The following is an 18,956-nucleotide window of genomic DNA, read 5'->3' as shown; positions in this document are numbered from 1 at the left end:
CATCATCAGTTCACTTTTTGAACTTTTTTTTTTAATGCTTGAGACTCTTTGACTTTTGGTTTTCCCACCATTGTCCTTCAGGCTCTCAAACAGTGTCTTCAGAGACAGCTGGGGATTCAGTGCTTTGCTCAACAGCTTATTCTAACAATCATAAATGTAGGTGTTTGAAAGTACCCTCATTCCCTCTCCCTTCCACCATTACTACAGATTCAAATCTCCATTTTTCTGGGAAAGGGTTTCTCGCATATTTTATCATGAACAGGAAAATTAGCCTTCCTTCTATTCATCATTTTCAGCAGTGTTTTTTTTTTCTTTTCAATTTTGATATTTAAGGTTAAAATATTTCATCACTTGGGAGTACTCATATATATGTTAACACCAGATAGAGTATCTGTTTTTCCAGACAGGTGGCCGCACCCAGAGAAAGCGATTGGACCAATCAAAAATGTGTGCTTTCGCAACTCTGCTGCAAAGAAAGCTGTCCGGCTGCATTCCTCGCCATGACTTCCCATTGTTGACATGCTTCAGAGAGACGCCCTGATCCTAAATGAATTGCAGGTCTGCAGATGCTGCACAGGAGACTTTTGCGACGGATGGAGACGTCTTTAATCACCAACACTGATATATGAAGGTATTATGTAACTCGTCGTTGACTAGACACTGTCTGTGTTTGGAGTTTATCTTAGTCCTGACTGAAGGTTAATACAGAGTTGAGTCAGGGTGACGATGAGCATGAATCAATTCCTAGTGTTACATTCAATGCTAAATACTAAAATTGGATGAAATCAGAGGGAAAATAGACAAAAGTTGAAAGAAAATAAAGTAAATATGGTTTTGTTCGATGTAATTTGTGACCTAAAGAGAGGCTACTATCGCCTATGTAGTTATTAATTTAGTGTTCACTCTCCACATGAATAATCAGCTGTATACCATATAATGCACTTTTAAAGTGTTTCTTATTATTTTGGGGAAATTTTATGCCTTTATTCGATAGTGACATACAGATATGACAGGAAACAAGGTGAGAACAACGCAACCTCATTTAGTGACATGTTTTCTTCACTTATTTGTCAGATTTGGATTCCCTCATTGATTGATTTGATTATTCCCAGCTGCATCCTGTGGTTGAGCAGCGTTAACCCAAATAAAGTGGTTTTTTAAAATTTTATTCCATTACTCCCGGCAGGAATCCAGTGTCCCTCCATCCTCGATAATTGAAGGGCCCCTGCAGCCTGTGCAAGATCTGGGAGTGTGTCAGGATGAAAAGGAAGGGCCGGGCCGAAGGTGGGAGGAGAGCTGAGTGCGGAGAACAGGTCGGTCCGGTCCTCCGCCGGTTAACCTGTCTGGGAGGAGCCGCTACAGTGTTAAACCCAGTGGTGACATGAGAGTGTGAGTGTTTGTGTGTGGTCGTGTGTGCACGTTTGAGAGAAACCAAAGAGAGAGGAGACACAACTTGGGAGTCAAAGGGTGAGGAAGACAGAGACGAAGAAGGAGTAAGAGAGAGAGAGAGTGAGAGAGATTTCTGTGGGATCTCTGCGTGACCCCCCGCCAGGTCCTCCAAGATGTTTAAGAAAAAGGAGTCTAAGGATGGTACGCTCAAGGTCTCGGGCAAGATCAACAAGTGAGTTTCTCCCTTTATGAGTGCTTCAATGAATGAGTGGTGACACTGTATCTCGGTCATGTTCCCCCTCTTCCTGTTCTTCCACAGCCGTGAACTGTGTCATGTTTCCTGTACGTGCTGTTGTCCTCGATCTCTCTCTGCCTGTTGTGGTTCACCTCCTCTTGCATTGTGGCCGGTTTAGAAGAGATTTTAATATTTGCTGAGAGACTGTCTTCACCGATTTCAAGTGCTGAGTTGTGTCAAAGTTAATCCTCACAGCTGGTGAAAGCTAATTGTTACCAGAGTCTGAGGTCAGGTTTACTTTGTAAACATGAGGTGGGACAGCGTCCTTCAACACATCAGGTGGAACAAGTGAAAATGTGTTTACAGCAGGATGTAAAAAAAAGACAGAAATCTTATCGTCTGTTTTCAACCTGCTTCTCAAGAAGAAAATGGAGACAGCTAGTAAAATATTTGTATTGGAGATTGTATTTCAGTGAGAAAAAGAAACTGTTTGTCCCCAAAGATGATCAGACAGCTGTTATTCCTCCAAACATCACGTGTCCCATCAGGCTTGGCAGTTTAAAATGAAGATATGTGTGACAAACAGCACGTTTTTAAATAATCCTCAGGTTTGGCAGGTGATTGTGAAATGTTGAAGACATGATGCCAAATTTTTTAAATAAACAAAGTTTAAGTCATTTTTAATGTGTTAAACTTCAGACACTAAAATAGCTTAATGTTCATTCGCTGTGTCCACGTTAAATTTGCTACAGATGAACACAATAACTGAGTTGCAAACGTTCCTGGACGCAAAGGATCAGATCATTTCACTCTGTTATGTCTGAGTAATGGAGAGGGATCAGTGCAGGTTGTGCTGACTTGACTTTGATGACTTCATGAACATAAAGTCTCTATATTCACCTTTGTATGTAACATACTTTGTATGTATTCAGGTGACAGTTGCCCTTTTTGTTCCTGTCGGACGTCACCATACTGGCGTGATTTGACAGTTAGGTAGTGACCAGGCGGTGGTTCCACCTTTCTCCTGCCCCGAACATGTTGTCTGTCCTGAGGTGTGACGAGGGTGTGGCTGTCCGGACTACTCAGCTGGTTTCTTTCTCTTATGTAGGCGTTGGTTCCCTACCTTACATTATGGTGTGGCACGAGAAACACTATTTGTTTCATTCAACCATTTTCATCATTGAATAATTGGTTAATTGTTTAGTCTGTGAAATATCAGTAAATCCACTTAAAAATGTCTTGAAAGTGACATTTTGAAGTCTTTGTTTTGTCCGTCCAACAGTCCAAAATGCACATCCCCAGACACTGAAACCAGCAACTAACCATTATTTTCATTATCTATTAATCTATCAATTATTTTCACAATTAATCAATTAGCTGTTTGGTCTTTAAAATATTACAAAATGGGGAAAATGGACACAAGTGTTTCCCAAAGCCCAACCTGATATGTATTGTGTTGTCCTGACAAAAAGTCTATGCCTAAAAGATTTTCAGTTTATTATCATGGAAGACTAAAAGAACCAGAAAATATTCACATTAAAGAAGTTGGAATCAAAGAATTTTTACATTTTTGCATTTATAAATGACTCAAAACAATTGATAATCAAAATTGTTGGCGTTGAATTTTCTGTCAATCAACTAATCGATTAATCAACTAAATGTTGCTGTACTCGACTTCAAGGATTATTCAGTCATCAGAATTGACTATATGATTCAGTTGTTTCATCTTTAGTGTAAAATAACAGATGAATCAAACATTTCACTGGATTCACACCTGCAGTGTTTAACCACTTAACACAGTTTAACACAGCGCGCGTATTATTCATGTTGTGGGGACATAAATCTGTTTAAACTGTCACATTGTGGCGACTCGACTTCTTTTTGAGGACAGAAAGGGAGGGGAAGAGCAGGTCTCTGGGAAATGAATGCAAGTCAATGTAATGCCCTCAGAAAGGATGGAAATATGGCAGAGTGTTTGTGTGTGACATCTGAGGATGTCAGTTGGCAGAAAAACCGACAGTGTCGCCACATCAGGGAGTGTTTGCGCTACGAGCTTTGTGATCTTACAACTAGCTAAAAAATGCAGACAAGCCCTTGAAAATTATGCGGGTTGTCCAGTCGTACTACTTTCACGTCAAATCGGCCACAACTGTTAGCGGTTCAGCTTTACTATCATCGGCATTCATAAATGAAACAAAATGAGCTATTTCCAATACTATATTTATGTTTATAGTTGTATTTTGACCAAAGTACCTTCTTTGCCACTGAAAGTTGTTATTTAGCTTCTTTTTTTTTTACTTATACAACACACACCAACAAGTGCGACCTTTCTTTCAGGTCTTTGTCCACTACTGATTAGGGAACAAGTTGTACTTGACAGCTCAAATAAAGGAAAAAAAACGTCTACCAACCCTCTAACCACTCACACACAACCACACTGCCACCAGCTTACAGTGGCTCTAATATGATTAAATACAACCAAAGTAAGTCAGCAAAAGAAACTTTCAGCACATTTCAGTTTTTATGTTTGTTTGATTGACAGCATTAGAATAGAGTTATATCATATACCACAATCAGACTTTATTCATTTCCATCATCACACAGTCCACCAAACTTCAAGACACACTCAGGCCTTCAATGTCTGACTTTATATCAAACATGTCAGGTGGAAAAACATGCAGATCAGTGTCAGATCATTCTGCTTATGGGTCCTGATCATCACTGACTTTTTTTTTTTTTCTAGTTTTTTTTAAGCAGTGAGAAAAATATAAAACACCTCGCTCACTTCCAGATGAAGCTGAGTCCGAACAAAAAATAATTACTGCTTTTACAGTTTTTACTCATAACCAGAGGAGGTCATTTAAACAATGGCACTTGTATTTCTTAAGAAATAATGCTGGCGTGCTCACCACCCACCTACCCCCACACACACACAAACCTGCCTCTCCTGCTGAGTGAGTGGGAACAGGGAGATCATTGTGAAAGTGGCTGCAGAACCAGATCAGCTCGCAGCTCAGTGACTCAGAGCAGGAGAGAGACATGACTCCTCATTCCTCTGTCACTCCATCATCACAGAACTCTGTGAAATTACATCGAGGCAGCCCTAAATCTGTCTTACTTGTTTTCTCCTCAGGGGGATGTGTCTTTATGCTCTGAGATAGCTGTGGTATGTGTGCAGGTCAAGTTACCCAGAGAGGTGTTCGATGGATTGACGGCATTCTTTGGTTCAGGGTTTTACATTGGCATCATGTCAGAATGAATGCAGTCTTTTCAGGTTGGAGATGCTTTAAGGCTCTTATACCTAACTGTATCATCTTCTTCCAACTCTTCATTAAATGTACACAAGGTTTACGCTGAGAGCAAACAAGCTCTCATCAACTGCCACCTTTTTCAAATTTTTTTCATCATTTTTAGATTCGAACCCAAGATTTTGTGTTTTTTAACAGAGTATTCTAGCTGTGTTGTGCATCATGTTGTATAGACATTTGTGGAACAATCTCTCAGGTGAAAAAGAAAGAGTTTAACATGCAAAATGTCATCACATTTTGATTGATCTGTGAAGAGGAGCAGTTTATGTGGACTTGTGTTGTTTTGTTCACACAAAAGAACAAAGTTTCTCGCTTCACACAGCTGTGATTTCCGAGTGATGTGCTGCATATTATGAGGATGTATCGCTGAGTTAAAGGGTCATACAAAAGAAAATATCAAGTAATTTTGCAGCCCTGGCATTAAATAGCACTTTGCCGGTGAATCAATGTGGGGTCAAATAAAAATATATTTCTATGTACAGATATGTTTGTGAGGAGGCTTTACTGACCACGCCAAAATGGACACATTAAGTCTATTGGGTAAAATATTTGTTAAGTTGCTCTTCGATGAAATGTTGTTCTGCACCTGATTAAGAAAGCCAACTAGATTTAATTAAGTGCAAAGGCAGCACTCCGTACCTGCATATTTGCCTGTTTGCCACAAATGTGTCTGCAAAGTTCCCTTATTGTCCTCCCTTGTATAAATACACACCTTCACACATGTTTGCACACACTTTGATTTAAAGCACCTCCACCTTAATCAATCACCCCCTCGTCATTTACTCAAACCCACCACATTTAGTTACCGAAGTAATTGTTTGCATTAGATTACAACATCATCCTGTGTTGTCTTCATTCAAACCATAAACTGACCTATTATTCAGTTTTATAGCTGTAGTAGGCGCCGCTTTACGTTTCTCAGCCAAACGAGTGTCATCGAGTGCAGTACAAACAGTGACAGAGGGGAGTGGCACCCACTCAGTCAGCCGCTGAGGAATGGTGGAAATTTAAGGAACGCCTCGGGTGTGGCGCGCTGACCCCACGGCAGCCAGATAGGCCGAGAAACAGGGCTTGATTCTTCAGGTGATGTGTTTGATCTTGATAAACAGGCGTCAGTCAGATGACGCACGAGTGAAAAGAATAAACGTAAAACTGCCTCAGGGCTGATTTTTGATGGTGGACATGATCGATATGTTGACTTTATTGTCTTTGTCCATAAAGTTTTATTGTCTTATGTTAAAAAAAAAAAAAATTACATTTTATGGTTTGAGAGAGTAGTTAAAATGTCCCCATTTTCTCTTCTGCTGATATGCCATTTAATTTGTTGAATATAATTGATGAACCCAGATTGTGATTTCACGTGTTTCCTGAAGTTCACTAAAATTTAGGACGTTTTTTTCATAAACCAATATTTAAGTCCTGATCAAAGTCATCGTCTGTCAGTAAGAGCTGCTGTCTTTTATGAATGTTTGAAAATAAAACTGAAGGCTGTTAGGAATTCCCAGCCTGCTAATGAGTGTCAGCAGTCACATACAGAGGACTGATTCTGGATGATGCCTGGACTGATCTGTGGTTCTGGTTCAACCTCTGACTTTTTTGTGTCCCCTACTCCTCGCCCTGCAGGTCCCAGGCCAGTAGCTTGGCCTTGCTGATCGCCCAGATGCAAAAAAATGCCGATCAGGTGGAGAAAGACATCTTGCGGTCGGAGGAGCTGCTAGCTGTGGTGAGAACAAACAAACACACTGAAACACACACTGATGCTCTGATGTCCTTTTATGTCCGATCACCTGCTCACCTCTGTTCTTTTACTTCCTCCAGGATGCTGAAAATGACAAGAAAGAACAGCAGCTTCAGCATCAGACTGTGATCTCAGGAAAGCTGGGTGAAGCTGAAGGTCTGATCCAGGACCTCTTCCTGAATGTTGACAAAGCCAAGAAGCTCAAACACCCTCAAGCCAGAGAGATAGAGAGCGAGTGAGTTGATACAGAACAGAGGAATCAGGGAAGCTGCTCAGTGGTGTGAAGTGGGGCCCCTCAGCTATCTCTGAAGGTTTAAGGCAGCATACAGCAGGCTTTAGCTTTAAAACAACAAAATGTTTATAATATAATTTGCACCATTCAATTTTTTTATTTCAGGTATCTTATTCATTAATTTATTTGTCCATTTGATATTGAATACATTTGGCCGTCACAGATATTAACCGGAGTTCTTTGTTTCTCCGGTGACTCCAGCGTCATCCAACTCCATGAGCGCTGGCTGAAGGACTGTGCCTTCTACCGAGACATCTACGAGCAGATTGACGATGTGTCGCTGATGCCTAGAATCGACTGGGCCCCCGTTTTGAATGACAAGCAAGTAAGTACAGTAACATTGCCTGAACATCTATAAGGATCAAATCAGCAGAGTTTTATATTTGTGCTGTAAAAAGACCAAACCAGTGATGAATTGTTCACAATGACATGTATTATCTCTGCAGCCAGAGTCTGACACAGTATTTTCTATTCCTCTGTGCCACAGAGCTCCACTGTTGTCTAAAAACTATTAAAACTCGTATTTTGATTTGATCTCACACACATCATCCTGCTGCTCTAAGTACTTACTTGTGAACTTAGGGCCTGATTCACTAAACGTTTGCGTGTGTAAAATTACGTGCAAATTCCACACCGGCCGCAAAAAGATGTCCAAGCAGATCGACTAACAACGTGCAGTGAGGATTGCATCTTTTGAAATGTGCAATTTAATACACGGTGTCCATTTTGCGTGTTTGCCTGAATGCACATGCAATATTGGGCGTTTCTGCTTGAAGGTGCAAAATACTGCAAATAGAAAAATGTTGCACCTGCAACGATATTTACTAAACCTGAAAGTAGAAATAGGAGAAGTGATTGTGTGTGTATTTTAGTATGACTGAAAGGAACGTATTAATCAGGTGCGCAAATCTGGAGAGACGACTGCTCTTATTGTGGTGAGAAGGAGACGCAGGGAAACCAAAGAATACGTTGAGAATGTGGTTTTACACCTGTGGAAACATTTCTGAGATGACAGAGGGAAAAATTATTCAGACATAGTGTTGTCCAGCGATGACATTTCTGAGTTATTGAATAAACTGAAGGATGATTGACAGCCAACAACACGGAGGAGCCACGAAATACCATCAATTAATAAGCTTCTTGCGACTCAGCATTGTCCGGCTTCTGGGTCGTTCCAGCGTGTAGCTGCTTGGATGTCCCACCCAGTCCTGTTATTCAGATTTGCTGTCACATGTCCTGAATGTGTCCCTCAGAATTCACAGGTAGCTTCATAAGGTTCACGAGCACTCGCGAGGCACTAAGTGAAAAGTCACCTGGTCATCACAGAAAGATCTGGACCTGCTGATCAGTGTTTGTTAGAGGATCTCATCCACCGTCCCTCCTCTTTTATTTGCCGACGTTCTATTATTTAGCCTTTTATTCGCCTTTTGTTTTTTTCCCAAAGTATTGACTTTCTTGTTAATAATCTCCTATATAGAATTTTGTTCTTGTTATATTTATATTTCTTAATTTCAATGGGATCAGATTTCCTTTTCCTTTTGCAGTCGCTCTGTTTTCCATTGCAGGAATCACTTTAACACGCGCAAACCCCTTTGCGATTTGCACCTGATTTCAATGACGTAATTACTTTTAGTAAATCACCCGCAAAACGGGTGCAAAATTTTTTTGCAAACCTTTGGAAGGAACACGCAATTTGTACCCTTTATTTGAGATTTGAGTAAATCAGGCCCTTAATGTTTTGTTAATTTGAAAATAATCCCCAACGAGGCTTTAGAGGTTTATTGAAACTTCATATCCGTGACTTTATTTGAAGACTGAAATCTGCAGTAGGGAAGTGAAAGGGCCACAGACAGGGGCATAGTTTGATTTTGGGCTTTTCATTCGACTGCATGACAATAAAAAAACCCCACCAAAAACTCCAACCTCATCCTTTAAACTCATTATAACAGAAGAGAACTTCATTCCTGCTCTACAGGTAGTACATACTAGACATTATGCTTTACAAGTTGTCCTTTCCCTGTAATACACCCATCAAACAGGGTTCAGTTTGTTAACAGCACAACTGTTGTGTGCCTCGGCCTGACAGGTTATTTTGTCTCTACATACCACTGACTGTGTTCCTGTGGTGTCTGTGCTCTCAGAAACTGGCAAACTCGGAGGAATACGGCCCCACCATGACCGACCTGGAGAAACAGGTCGCCGCTCACAACATCCTGCACAAAGAGATCGAATCTTACAACTCACAGCTGTGTGTCAGCTCTGCTGGCAGCAAGGTGAGCACGCATGTTTACATGAAAACATGCTCACATGATAGTCTGAGTGTGCATTTATCTTCTGCAGCTTTCTTCTAAAACAATGTTTGAACCTATGATACATGTTGCTGTCTTGTCTTGTAGGAGAAATATACAGCACTGAAGAAACAGTACAATAATCTACTGGTGAGTTTGTTTGTTCACAAATTTATAGTTTATTTTTTTTATTTTTATGATGAAAATCCTTGAATATAATGACAATGAATAATTACTTAATTGGTGGATCAAAACAAAATATATGTTTACCCATTCACCTAATTATTTAGAACAAAAGTTTGATCTTTTGTCAAGTGTCTCAGATTTAATTAATTTAGTTCATTAGTGAATTAAATTCCATAATAATGAAGCAAATTTTTAGCTATTCCCCTGCTTTTGGTTTCTCGATGAGAAATACAAAGAATAAAGTTCAATATCAACTTCAAATGTCTCCTAGTTTGCACTTTCAGAACTTTTTCTGGTTGTCACTGCCTTTTATTCAATCAAATAATTACTCAGTTCTTACACTGCACTGTAACCTTTACTCTTTTAACTCTTTTTAATTTCATCCTTTGTCTAATGTTGCTTTCACATTTATTCTTTTATGTTTTAATTAAAGCAATTTTAATTTCCTTGTTGTTAAAATGTGACTTACAAATACTTACCTGGAATTTATTTACTGTTATTCCTGCTCTCCTCAGGACAACTCCAAGTGGCGTCGGCACTACCTGAACAGCCTGTACGAGTACATGCAGAGCGGCAACAAGGAACTGGCCTTCCTGGAAGAAGAACAGGACAAGATCAAGAAGCAGGAATGGAGTGACCGCATGGTGGACCCGCCTGACATTCGCAGGCAGTATGAGGTCAGGACTGATGTGTTGTTAAACCTGAGCAGTGAAAAATATCATCCCTGGCAACGTCCATGTCTCAGTAATGATATGTTGTGGCTTGTTTGAAATGATGGACGATGTTTGTTCTTTGCTTCGATGATCAGACACATAAATGACGCTACTTTAATTCAATCCCAATCAGAACTTCAAGAACAACAGCCTGCTGTTACACGAGAGCGAGGTGAACAAACTCCAGGATGAAGGAGACAGAATCATTGAACTGAAGCACCCTGCTAGTGCCACAATAAAGGTAGGCAAAACTTAAAAACCCCAAATCTCTATTTGTAAACATCATAATTTTCGCTCTCTAAAAGCCATATTGAATTCCATTTAAATCCAAGTTAACTCTCTGCGTTACATTTTCAGGCTCAGAGAGATGATGTACGAAACGAGTGGCAGAAATTCCTCAATCTGTGCATTTGTCAGGAGACACATCTGGACAACGTGGAGGAATTCAAAAAGGTGGGACAGACTGCTTCACAAATTTTTCAGTATATGTGAGGACATGAGATGATTTTGTGACTTTTTTGATGCTCCAAATGTATTTTCATGTTAGGCACTTTCTTCAGGTTTATTAGAAAAATAAAAAATATTTTGTGCTTTCTCCAGTATCAAATGGACACTGAGCAGCTCTCAGAGACACTGACCAAACTCAACAACAGCCTGGACCCCAAGTCTATCAGCAAAAAGAACAACTCGGAGACACTGCTGCAGCTGGAGGTGCTTTTACAGTCACGATTACAGAATCAAGTACTGGAAGAAGAAAATTAAGCATGTTTACTGTTACAAACTATCGTTTAAGAATTATAGAAGAGTGACAGGGAAAGTTGGACAGCGAGCTGATAAAAAAAACTTTAAGAAGAAAATAAGAAATAGGAAAAAAGAGAGCTAAAAGGTGGGATAAGAAGACAGAGGTATCAAATACTGAAATGCTAAAAGGAGAAAAAAAAAAATTCAACAGCACATTCCTTTGTGATATCTGATTGAAAAACCTAAAAGAGCTAAAAAAAAAAAAGTACAAAACTTACATTAGGGAAAAAAAAAAAAAAAAAATCAACAAACAACTAATCCACAAATAAATAAGGCCATATTCCAACAGCTTTACAAAGTTTAAATAGAGGAGAAAACAGAAATACATTTGACAGAATATTTCACTATTTTCTGGGTGTTGAGGATTCTTCAAGTTCAACAACTGTATTAAAACAGTATTTAAGGATAAAAGCTTGAATAAAGACTATTGGATCATGTCTAAAGTGTGGATTTATTTCTATGACATAACTATATTTTCCGCTGTGTTTTTATTCCCACCAGGGGGAGGAGAAGGCTGTGCAGAACTGTGAGCAGCTACTGGCCGACCTGAGGAGACGCAGCACCACCATCGCTCCTCTGAAACTCCGACGCAATACCTCAAACAGACCTGTCACAGTGGAGGCCCTGTGTGACTGGGAGACAGACAAGGTGGAGCTTGAATCTTTATCAAATATAAGATACAGAAATCTAGACTGTGGAACATCTGCAGCTGAGGTGTTTCGGCTCAGTTGGTCTTTACACATTTCTCTTAAGTCTTTGGCCTCCAGACAGTGATTTTATTTTCTTATCTATCCTTCATCATTATCTAGGCTTCTCTGTCGAGAGGGGAGAAGTTCACCCTGAAATCAAACTCAGATGAGAACTGGGATATTGTCTCCACTAATGGGGTGACAAGTACCTTCCCAGGAGTTTGCTTCCAGATTCCACCACCTAACCCTGAGGCCATTGACAAAGTGGACCTGTAAGTAGCACAAACCTGTTTTACTATACAATGAAAACCAACAATGCAAGAGCTTGTCAGTAATGCTGTTCCTTTTTTCTGTCCCTCTTTTTCCATGATTTTAATTCAATAGTTTGGGCAGTGAACTGACAGACATCAAGAAGAGAAGAGTTGCTCTGGCAGCATCCCTTAAGAACCACAAATCAGATGTCTCCAGGCTACAACAATCAGGTGGTTGTCTATGAATTAAATGTAAAAGTATCTTAATTCATTCATTGGTTCTATAAACAATGATACATGTTTTCTACATGCACAAATAGTTTTAAGGTCATGATCAGATCAGTGAAAGAACTAACATCTCTGTTTCCTCCTTCAGCCCCAGTGTCTTCTGCCCCACTGGACCCGAAAGTAACGGCCCTGACTCAGCAGCTGGACCAGCTGGACGGTGACCTGGCCTACGTAGAGGAGAGCATGCTGAACCGCCTGCGAGCTCCACTGAGTCGCACTGATCCGGCTGGAGATCTGTCCGACAGGCTGAAGAAGCAGGAGGTGAGACAAATAAGCTTAAATCAACACTGACAATTAATTTAATCTGTTATAGATCGTGTTAGTTTGTTTTCTGCAGACATTTTTTTTCAGTCTGCTCTTTTTGAAATGTGTGAAGAGCTGCAAATCTAATTCTTGATAAATCCATGTATTAATTAAAGTATTTAAATATTTGCCCTTTACAGGAAGCTGCCAAGGCACTGAAAGCTCTGCAGCAGCAGAAGCAGGAAGCACAGGCCAACCTGCAGCCACTCCTGTCTAAAGACCCCAGTGGTACTTCATCTGCACTGCCACTCAAACTCACTGCTGCCAACAACAAGTATGACAGCATCGCTGCACTGGCTGACCTCTACAATAAGAAGTAAGTGGGTTGTGTTTTTTTGTTTGTGGAGAGGGGGGAATTGCACAAATGCAAAGGGTTTAATTTACAATGAAAATATAGTGCAGGTTTTAAAATGGAAAATGTTATTTCTTTTCTGTTGTATGACACCTGTCATATTTTAGAGCTTTTCATCTGTCTGTCTTTGTCGAGCTCTGTTACTTAATTTGATAATCTCAGAACACTTACCACTTCATTCATCTTTCTTTCAGAGCAAACTCGTCTCTCAACCTGCAGAGTCAGATTAAGAAGGCGGATGGTCTTGTCTCTGGGTTTGAGAAAAAGCTGAGTGAAGCTGGTCCAATCCCTGACGGCCCAAATGGAATTCAAGCCTGCGTAGAGGACATTCAGGTATAGAAGTTTGCTTCTCTGCAGTCCTTTAAAACCGCATCTCTAAAAAGCTGAAGGCCCTTCCTCTACACAACTTAGATTTGGACATTTATAACCTCAATGTCTCCTTCGTTGTATTCAGTCCCAACAAAAGTCCGTGGCAGCAGCTCAGGAGGACATAAAGACGCTGAGTCAGGATCTGGAGACAACAGAGCAGCTGTGCAGCTCCCTTCAGCAGGGCTACCAGGAGTACTGCCCCGACATCCAGCGCCAGAGAACAGAGGTCAAGCAGCTGCAGAACCGTTACATGAACGTCGCCAACCAGCTGAAGGAAAGGTGAGTTAACAGGGTCAACTGAAAGCCAAACAGCAGCAGGTTTCACTTAGACAAATATTTATTAATCTAATCAATTAGTTTGATGGGTCATTTCATCTCCTACAACTGTGATTAGTCGCAAGGACCAAGGAGTCACAAGATAAATCAGAGGGATTGGGATGAGAACAAGCATATTGCATACATATTTTTGCTATGTATATAAAATGTTCCTTTTTTAATATTGTGAAATCCAGATAGTTTTTCCTCCTCAGCTCATTTAAAACATTCAACAGGGAAACGGAGAATCGTTTTTGGTTTGACTGCTGACAGATAGAAAATACAGTATGCAACCCGTGCAACAGTGTGCAAAACTTTGCTACTTTACTGAGAAACAGGCAGACTACATTTAAGTTCATACCTGTCATATTCCTTGCAGAGGCAACATTTTACAAGAGGCTGCAACCAAGAACCAGGAGTTCCAGACCACAAGCAAATCCCTGAACTCATTCCTGAACAACCTGCCAACAAACCAGATAAACAGCAATGACGATCTGTCCCAGGTCACTGCTAAGCAGGGCTCTCAAGAGGTGAGATTGTCTCCCTAACTATACAAAAGTACCATGTGGAACATCCACTCCTTCTCTTTTTCTTTCATTTATCATGTTTTCAACATTCATGAGACAATATCAATAACTTAAAGCGATTAATGTCTGTTAAACCTTTCTCTGTAGAGGTTGATGGATGACCTGCAGCGGAAGGAAAATGACATTGACAGAGTGGCTGTCCTCTCTCAAGACCTGCAGTATCTACTTAATGTAAGATTAAAATAGAATATAGAATAATATACATATGACATTCATTATATAAATTATCAAATACATTCGTGATTTTAAGGATTAAAACTGTAAAGAAATCATCTCTAATTTTACCACTACAAACAAAATAATGTTCTTTTTAACCCATTCAAAAATTAAGTTATAAATGGAGCACAAATAGCAGTTAAATAATAAATGAAAGAACCTGAAGGCCTCTTCATATCTCTACAGGAGTACGAGGCCAACGTTGACAAATACAACAGTACACTTGAGGATGCCGGCACCACAGTTGCAAAGAAGCCTCGTATGCTCACACTTTCCGATTCTGTTCATAAAGAGGTAATTTTGATATGGTTTTAACATAATGTGACTTTGTTACATTTATTAAAAAGTCAATGTGATTGATGGCTCGTTTATTACAGGAAAAAGATCTGATGAACCGTTTTGCTGAAGCAACAGCTGAAAACACCCAACGCCAAAAACAGATGAGCTTGGCTAAGAATCTAATTTCACAAGTAAGAAAAAAACATGAATGAAAATCATTTATTTTTCTTTATATGAGTTTTTCACTATAATTTATGTTCTTCATAAAGCTAAAGCTACATCACAAATCACATCACAACTTATTGGCCAATAAATTTGCTTTTCCTGCTGCAGAATGAAGAGAAAGTTCAGCTGGTGGCAACGCAACAGGTGCAGCTTGAAAGCCAGCAGAGGAGTTCCTTTGAGTTGGACAGTCTGCAAAAAGAGCTGAACGAAGAGAAGGACAGGACAACTCATTCTGAGATGGACCTGAGAAACTTCAAAGAGAGGATGATGTCTCTGAAGAGTCGCAGAGGAGTGGAGCGTGTTGAGGAGAAAGAAGTCCTGCATTACTACCGCGACCCAAAGCTGGAAAGTGATTTGGCTGACCTGCAAAACATACTTCACGGGGAGGTCCTGAAGCATAGCACCACCCAGACAGAAATTGAGGTGTTGAACAAGAAAATCACCATCCTGGAGGACACCCTCAAAAACACCAAACCAAAACTTGTGACCAGAGAGGTAACAGAGTTTGAGAAAGATCCCCAGCTGGATGTAGAGGCTGCCAAGTTTAGAGACGAAATAGCAAGGATGAGAGATGATATTCGAGTGAGAGATGGGGAGCAGATTCAGATGAAGACAGAAGTCACTATTCTCCAGCAGAAGAAACCTCCCATCAAAGAGAAGGTTGTTAAGAAGGAAGTGGTTAAAGTGGAAAAGAACCCAGAGATGATGAGAGCAGTGCGCACATTTGAGACGGAAATTTCAGATGAGTCCAACAAGACCAAGCTCATCAATGATGAAATCTTCCAGACCAGGAGTCAGATTAATTCACTTGAGAGGATGATTCCTAACATCCAGCCTAAGATCATCACTAAAGAGGTGAAACAGATCGAACAAGACCCAGACCTTATCAACGAGTCGAAAAATATTCAAACAAGTCTGGAGAAAGAGAGGATTGATAACAACTCCTTGTCCAGAGAAGTGATGGAACTCCACAGCCGCTACAGAGATGTTCAAGACTGGAAGCCAAAAATCGAGATGAAGGAAATTGTTAATGAGATCTACCGGATAGACCCAAGCACAGAGGTGGAGATTATGCGGCTCCGGAAAGACATACAAGACTCCGGCAAGCAGAGTTCTGACCTTGAGAGGGAGATCACCCATCTCTCGACTGAACTGAATGTTCTCCGTTCAAAGAAGCCCAAGATGGAGCTGAAGGAAGTTCTCCAAGAGGTGGTCAAAGAGGAGAGAAGCCCTGAAAATGAGAGAGAGATTCAGAGGCTCAATGATCAGGTGAACCATTTACACACGAATTACAACTCCCTCGAGGACCAGGTGAGGCTGCTCAGGAAAGAGAGAGATGAGTGGAAGGCTGAAAAGTCCAAGGTAGAGACCAAACTTGTCACCAAAGAACTCATTAAGTATCAGCCTGATCCTCTACTGGAGAAAGAAGCTGATCGCTTGAGAAGGGACGTGCGTGAAGAAGCACAGCTGCGGCGCTCCATTGAAGAGATGGTGTTTGACCTGCAAAACAAATACATCCTGTTGGAGAGACAGAAGCCGGAGGAGAAAGTGGTTGTGCAAGAGGTTCTGCGTTTACAGAGGGATCCAAGGCAAACAGTCGAGCACGACAGGCTCAGCAGGAGCCTGGATGACGAAGTAAAGAACCGGCGTCGTATGGATCTGGAGCTACAGCAGTATAAAACAACGGTGGAAGACAAAGAGAGGCTCCTCAGAGACAGCGACGAGCGCCAAAAAAGGATTCAAGCCGAGTCTGAACTCAGAGAAATTCGACTGCGCATCACGCAGCTGGAGAATGCGCCACCTCCTGTCGAGGAAAGCATAGTTGTCGAGGAGGTACTGAAGGTTGAGAGAGACCCAAAACTGGAAAGAATGACAAACGGCCTGCGGTCAGACATGGACAAGGAAACCAGTGATAGTCTGCGTGCTCAGAGAGAGATCCACAACATCACTCTAAAGCTAAAGATCCTGCAGAAAGAGAAGTCTGGTGAAAAGACGATATACAAAGAGGTTGTCCGTGTTGAGAAAGACCAGGCTGTTGAGGCCGAGAGGGATCACCTGAGGGAACAGGTGTCACAGAATAGATTTGCCAGACAGGACTTGGAGGATGAAATTAGACGTCTCAACGAGAAAATCAACCTTTTGATGAGCTCCAAATCCAGCACTTCAAGAGAGGAGACAGACCTCACTGTGAACAGGGATGCCTTACAGAGGGAGAAGGACAACCTCACTCGGGAATTAAGAACACTGGAGGCCGAGAGACACAACATCGGCATGTCTTTCCAGCAGCAGAGCCGACTGATGAGTGAAAGAACGCAGATGGGCAGGCAGAAAAGCCTGAAGATGACATCTGATGTCCAACGCCTGGAGGGGGAGATTCTTGATGAGAAAGACAAGATCCATCTGCGAGACACTGCCATCCGTGAACTCCTGCTGAACATGCAGAAAGAGGAGCACGCAGAGACAAGGACCAAAGAGACCAATGTCTCCACCAAAATCACAATTTTGGATCCAGAAACAGGCAAAGACATGTCTCCTTATGATGCCTACCTGCAGGGTCTGATTGATCGTCAGCAGTACATCCATCTGCAGGAGCTGGAGTGTGACTGGGAGGAGATCACCTCCATGGGACCTGATGGGGAGACATCTGTACTGCAGGATCGCAAGAGTGGAAAGCAGTACTCCATCAGAGATGCCCTGAAAGAAGGAAGTCTGACAGAGTATGATCTACAACAGTACAAACAAGGCAAGATCCCTATCTCTGAGTTTGCCCTGCTCGTTGCGGGAGACAATAAGAAGCAACCCAAGTTCAACTCAATCGTCCCAAAGTCCACCACGTCAGTGAAATCAGCCGCCCCAGACCTCTCCACTACTAAAGAAATCCAGCCAGTTGCCGGAGTAATGGATACAAACACTGACACCTGCTTTACAATACGCGGTGCCACCCTGCGTAAACTGATCGACCCAAGTACCGCCCAAAGGCTTCTGGAGGCTCAGGCAGCGACAGGCGGCATCATCGATATCAGCAACAAAGAGAGATGCACAGTTCACAAGGCAGCAAACAGAGGCCTCATTGAGGACAGTCAACTCCAGAGGCTGCTCAACGCACAAAAAGCGTTCGCTGGAGTCGAAGACCCCATGACCAAAGAGTGTTTGTCCGTGGGAGAGGCTGTTCAGAAAGGATGGATGCCAAAGGAAACCGCCACTCGCTACATGGAGGCCCAGCACCTGACCGGAGGGCTGGTCAATCCCAACACTGGCCGCAGAGTCAGCATCATGGACGCCATTGCGTCCAAAATGATCGATAGCACCATGATGAGGGAGATGCAGGCAGAGACAACCTACATTAAAGATATTGTGGACCCAATCACAAAGGAGAGGATCAACTACAAACAAGCTCTGGAGCGCTGCAAGAAAGACCCGGTGTCAGGCTTACCAATGCTGCCTGCCTCCTCCAAAGAGTCTGGCTACACTTCAGGTTCCAACTCTACCAGATATTCAAGATTCTAGATATGTTTACTATGTGAAGTTGTCTGGTCTGTGAAGTGTTGTGGTAAAAAAATGTCTATTAGATAGGGGAAGCCCATATGAAATCTACACATTATTCAGAATGTACATTTTGACTCAGGAAAAGTCTTCGAATGCAAAAGCTTTCTGTCTCACCATAATGATTGCTGCTGAGTTGCATTTGTTTACCAAACATGTCTGATGTGGGAAGATTTTTTGGGGGGATTTAATTTAAAAACATAGAGTATAAATGCAGTTTATCTTCGATATTATTGCGTTATTAGGGATTACTGGGACATGGTGCAATGCTGTTTGCCAAGATTGATTCTGTATTACTCGTGGGTTATTCTTGACACTGTTCACTTTAAACTCAATCCTGTTTGATACTTTATGAAAAAACAAATATCAATAAATGTAAATTATAAGAAAGAGAATCGAGTCATCAAAATAATACACACAACCAGGTTCACCAGACATTTTTTCAACCTTTTGAGAAAAGTAATATAAGGTTAGATACTAAGAACATAGTTAAGACACACTCTTTTCTTTTCTTTTCCCCCAGCTTGCTATTTTATTCACCACAAGTGTGTCAGGAAGAAGAGGGTGTGTTCCAACACTGATATCAAAT

General features: G+C 41.3%; 1 protein-coding gene across 1 annotated transcript; it reads left to right on the top strand.

The window, feature by feature from the left end:
* Positions 1-203: 203 nt before the first annotated feature.
* evpla (envoplakin a) lies at positions 204-18,788 on the top strand. The gene is made up of 23 exons (XM_069168398.1): positions 204-631; positions 1,187-1,621; positions 6,556-6,655; positions 6,751-6,905; positions 7,164-7,287; positions 9,104-9,235; positions 9,359-9,400; positions 9,952-10,113; positions 10,283-10,390; positions 10,507-10,602; positions 10,750-10,860; positions 11,452-11,598; positions 11,760-11,911; positions 12,024-12,121; positions 12,267-12,439; positions 12,622-12,797; positions 13,028-13,166; positions 13,288-13,481; positions 13,897-14,047; positions 14,192-14,275; positions 14,507-14,614; positions 14,698-14,790; positions 14,933-18,788. Exons 2-23 carry the CDS (start codon positions 1,563-1,565, stop codon positions 18,329-18,331), a joined length of 6,003 nt encoding a protein of 2,000 aa, XP_069024499.1. The 5' UTR covers positions 204-631; positions 1,187-1,562; the 3' UTR covers positions 18,332-18,788.
* Positions 18,789-18,956: the final 168 nt, after the last annotated feature.

Source organism: Embiotoca jacksoni, unplaced genomic scaffold (assembly GCF_022577435.1).
Source record: "Embiotoca jacksoni isolate LCO1_2020_lvr unplaced genomic scaffold, fEmbJac1.0.p SCAF_4, whole genome shotgun sequence".
NCBI classification, from domain to species: domain Eukaryota; kingdom Metazoa; phylum Chordata; class Actinopteri; family Embiotocidae; genus Embiotoca; species Embiotoca jacksoni.
The sequence above is the reverse complement of the archived record's forward strand: the minus strand, read 5'-3'. Positions and strand labels throughout refer to the sequence as shown.

Bases quoted from the DNA above. Each gene is read 5' to 3' on its own strand.
- evpla (XM_069168398.1), top strand. From the start codon at position 1,563: ATGTTTAAGAAAAAGGAGTCTAAGGATGGTACGCTCAAGGTCTCGGGC. The intron at 7,288-9,103 runs GTAAGTACAGTA...CTGTGCTCTCAG, and splicing joins CCGTTTTGAATGACAAGCAA to AAACTGGCAAACTCGGAGGA. The intron at 12,440-12,621 runs GTGAGACAAATA...TGCCCTTTACAG, and splicing joins ACAGGCTGAAGAAGCAGGAG to GAAGCTGCCAAGGCACTGAA.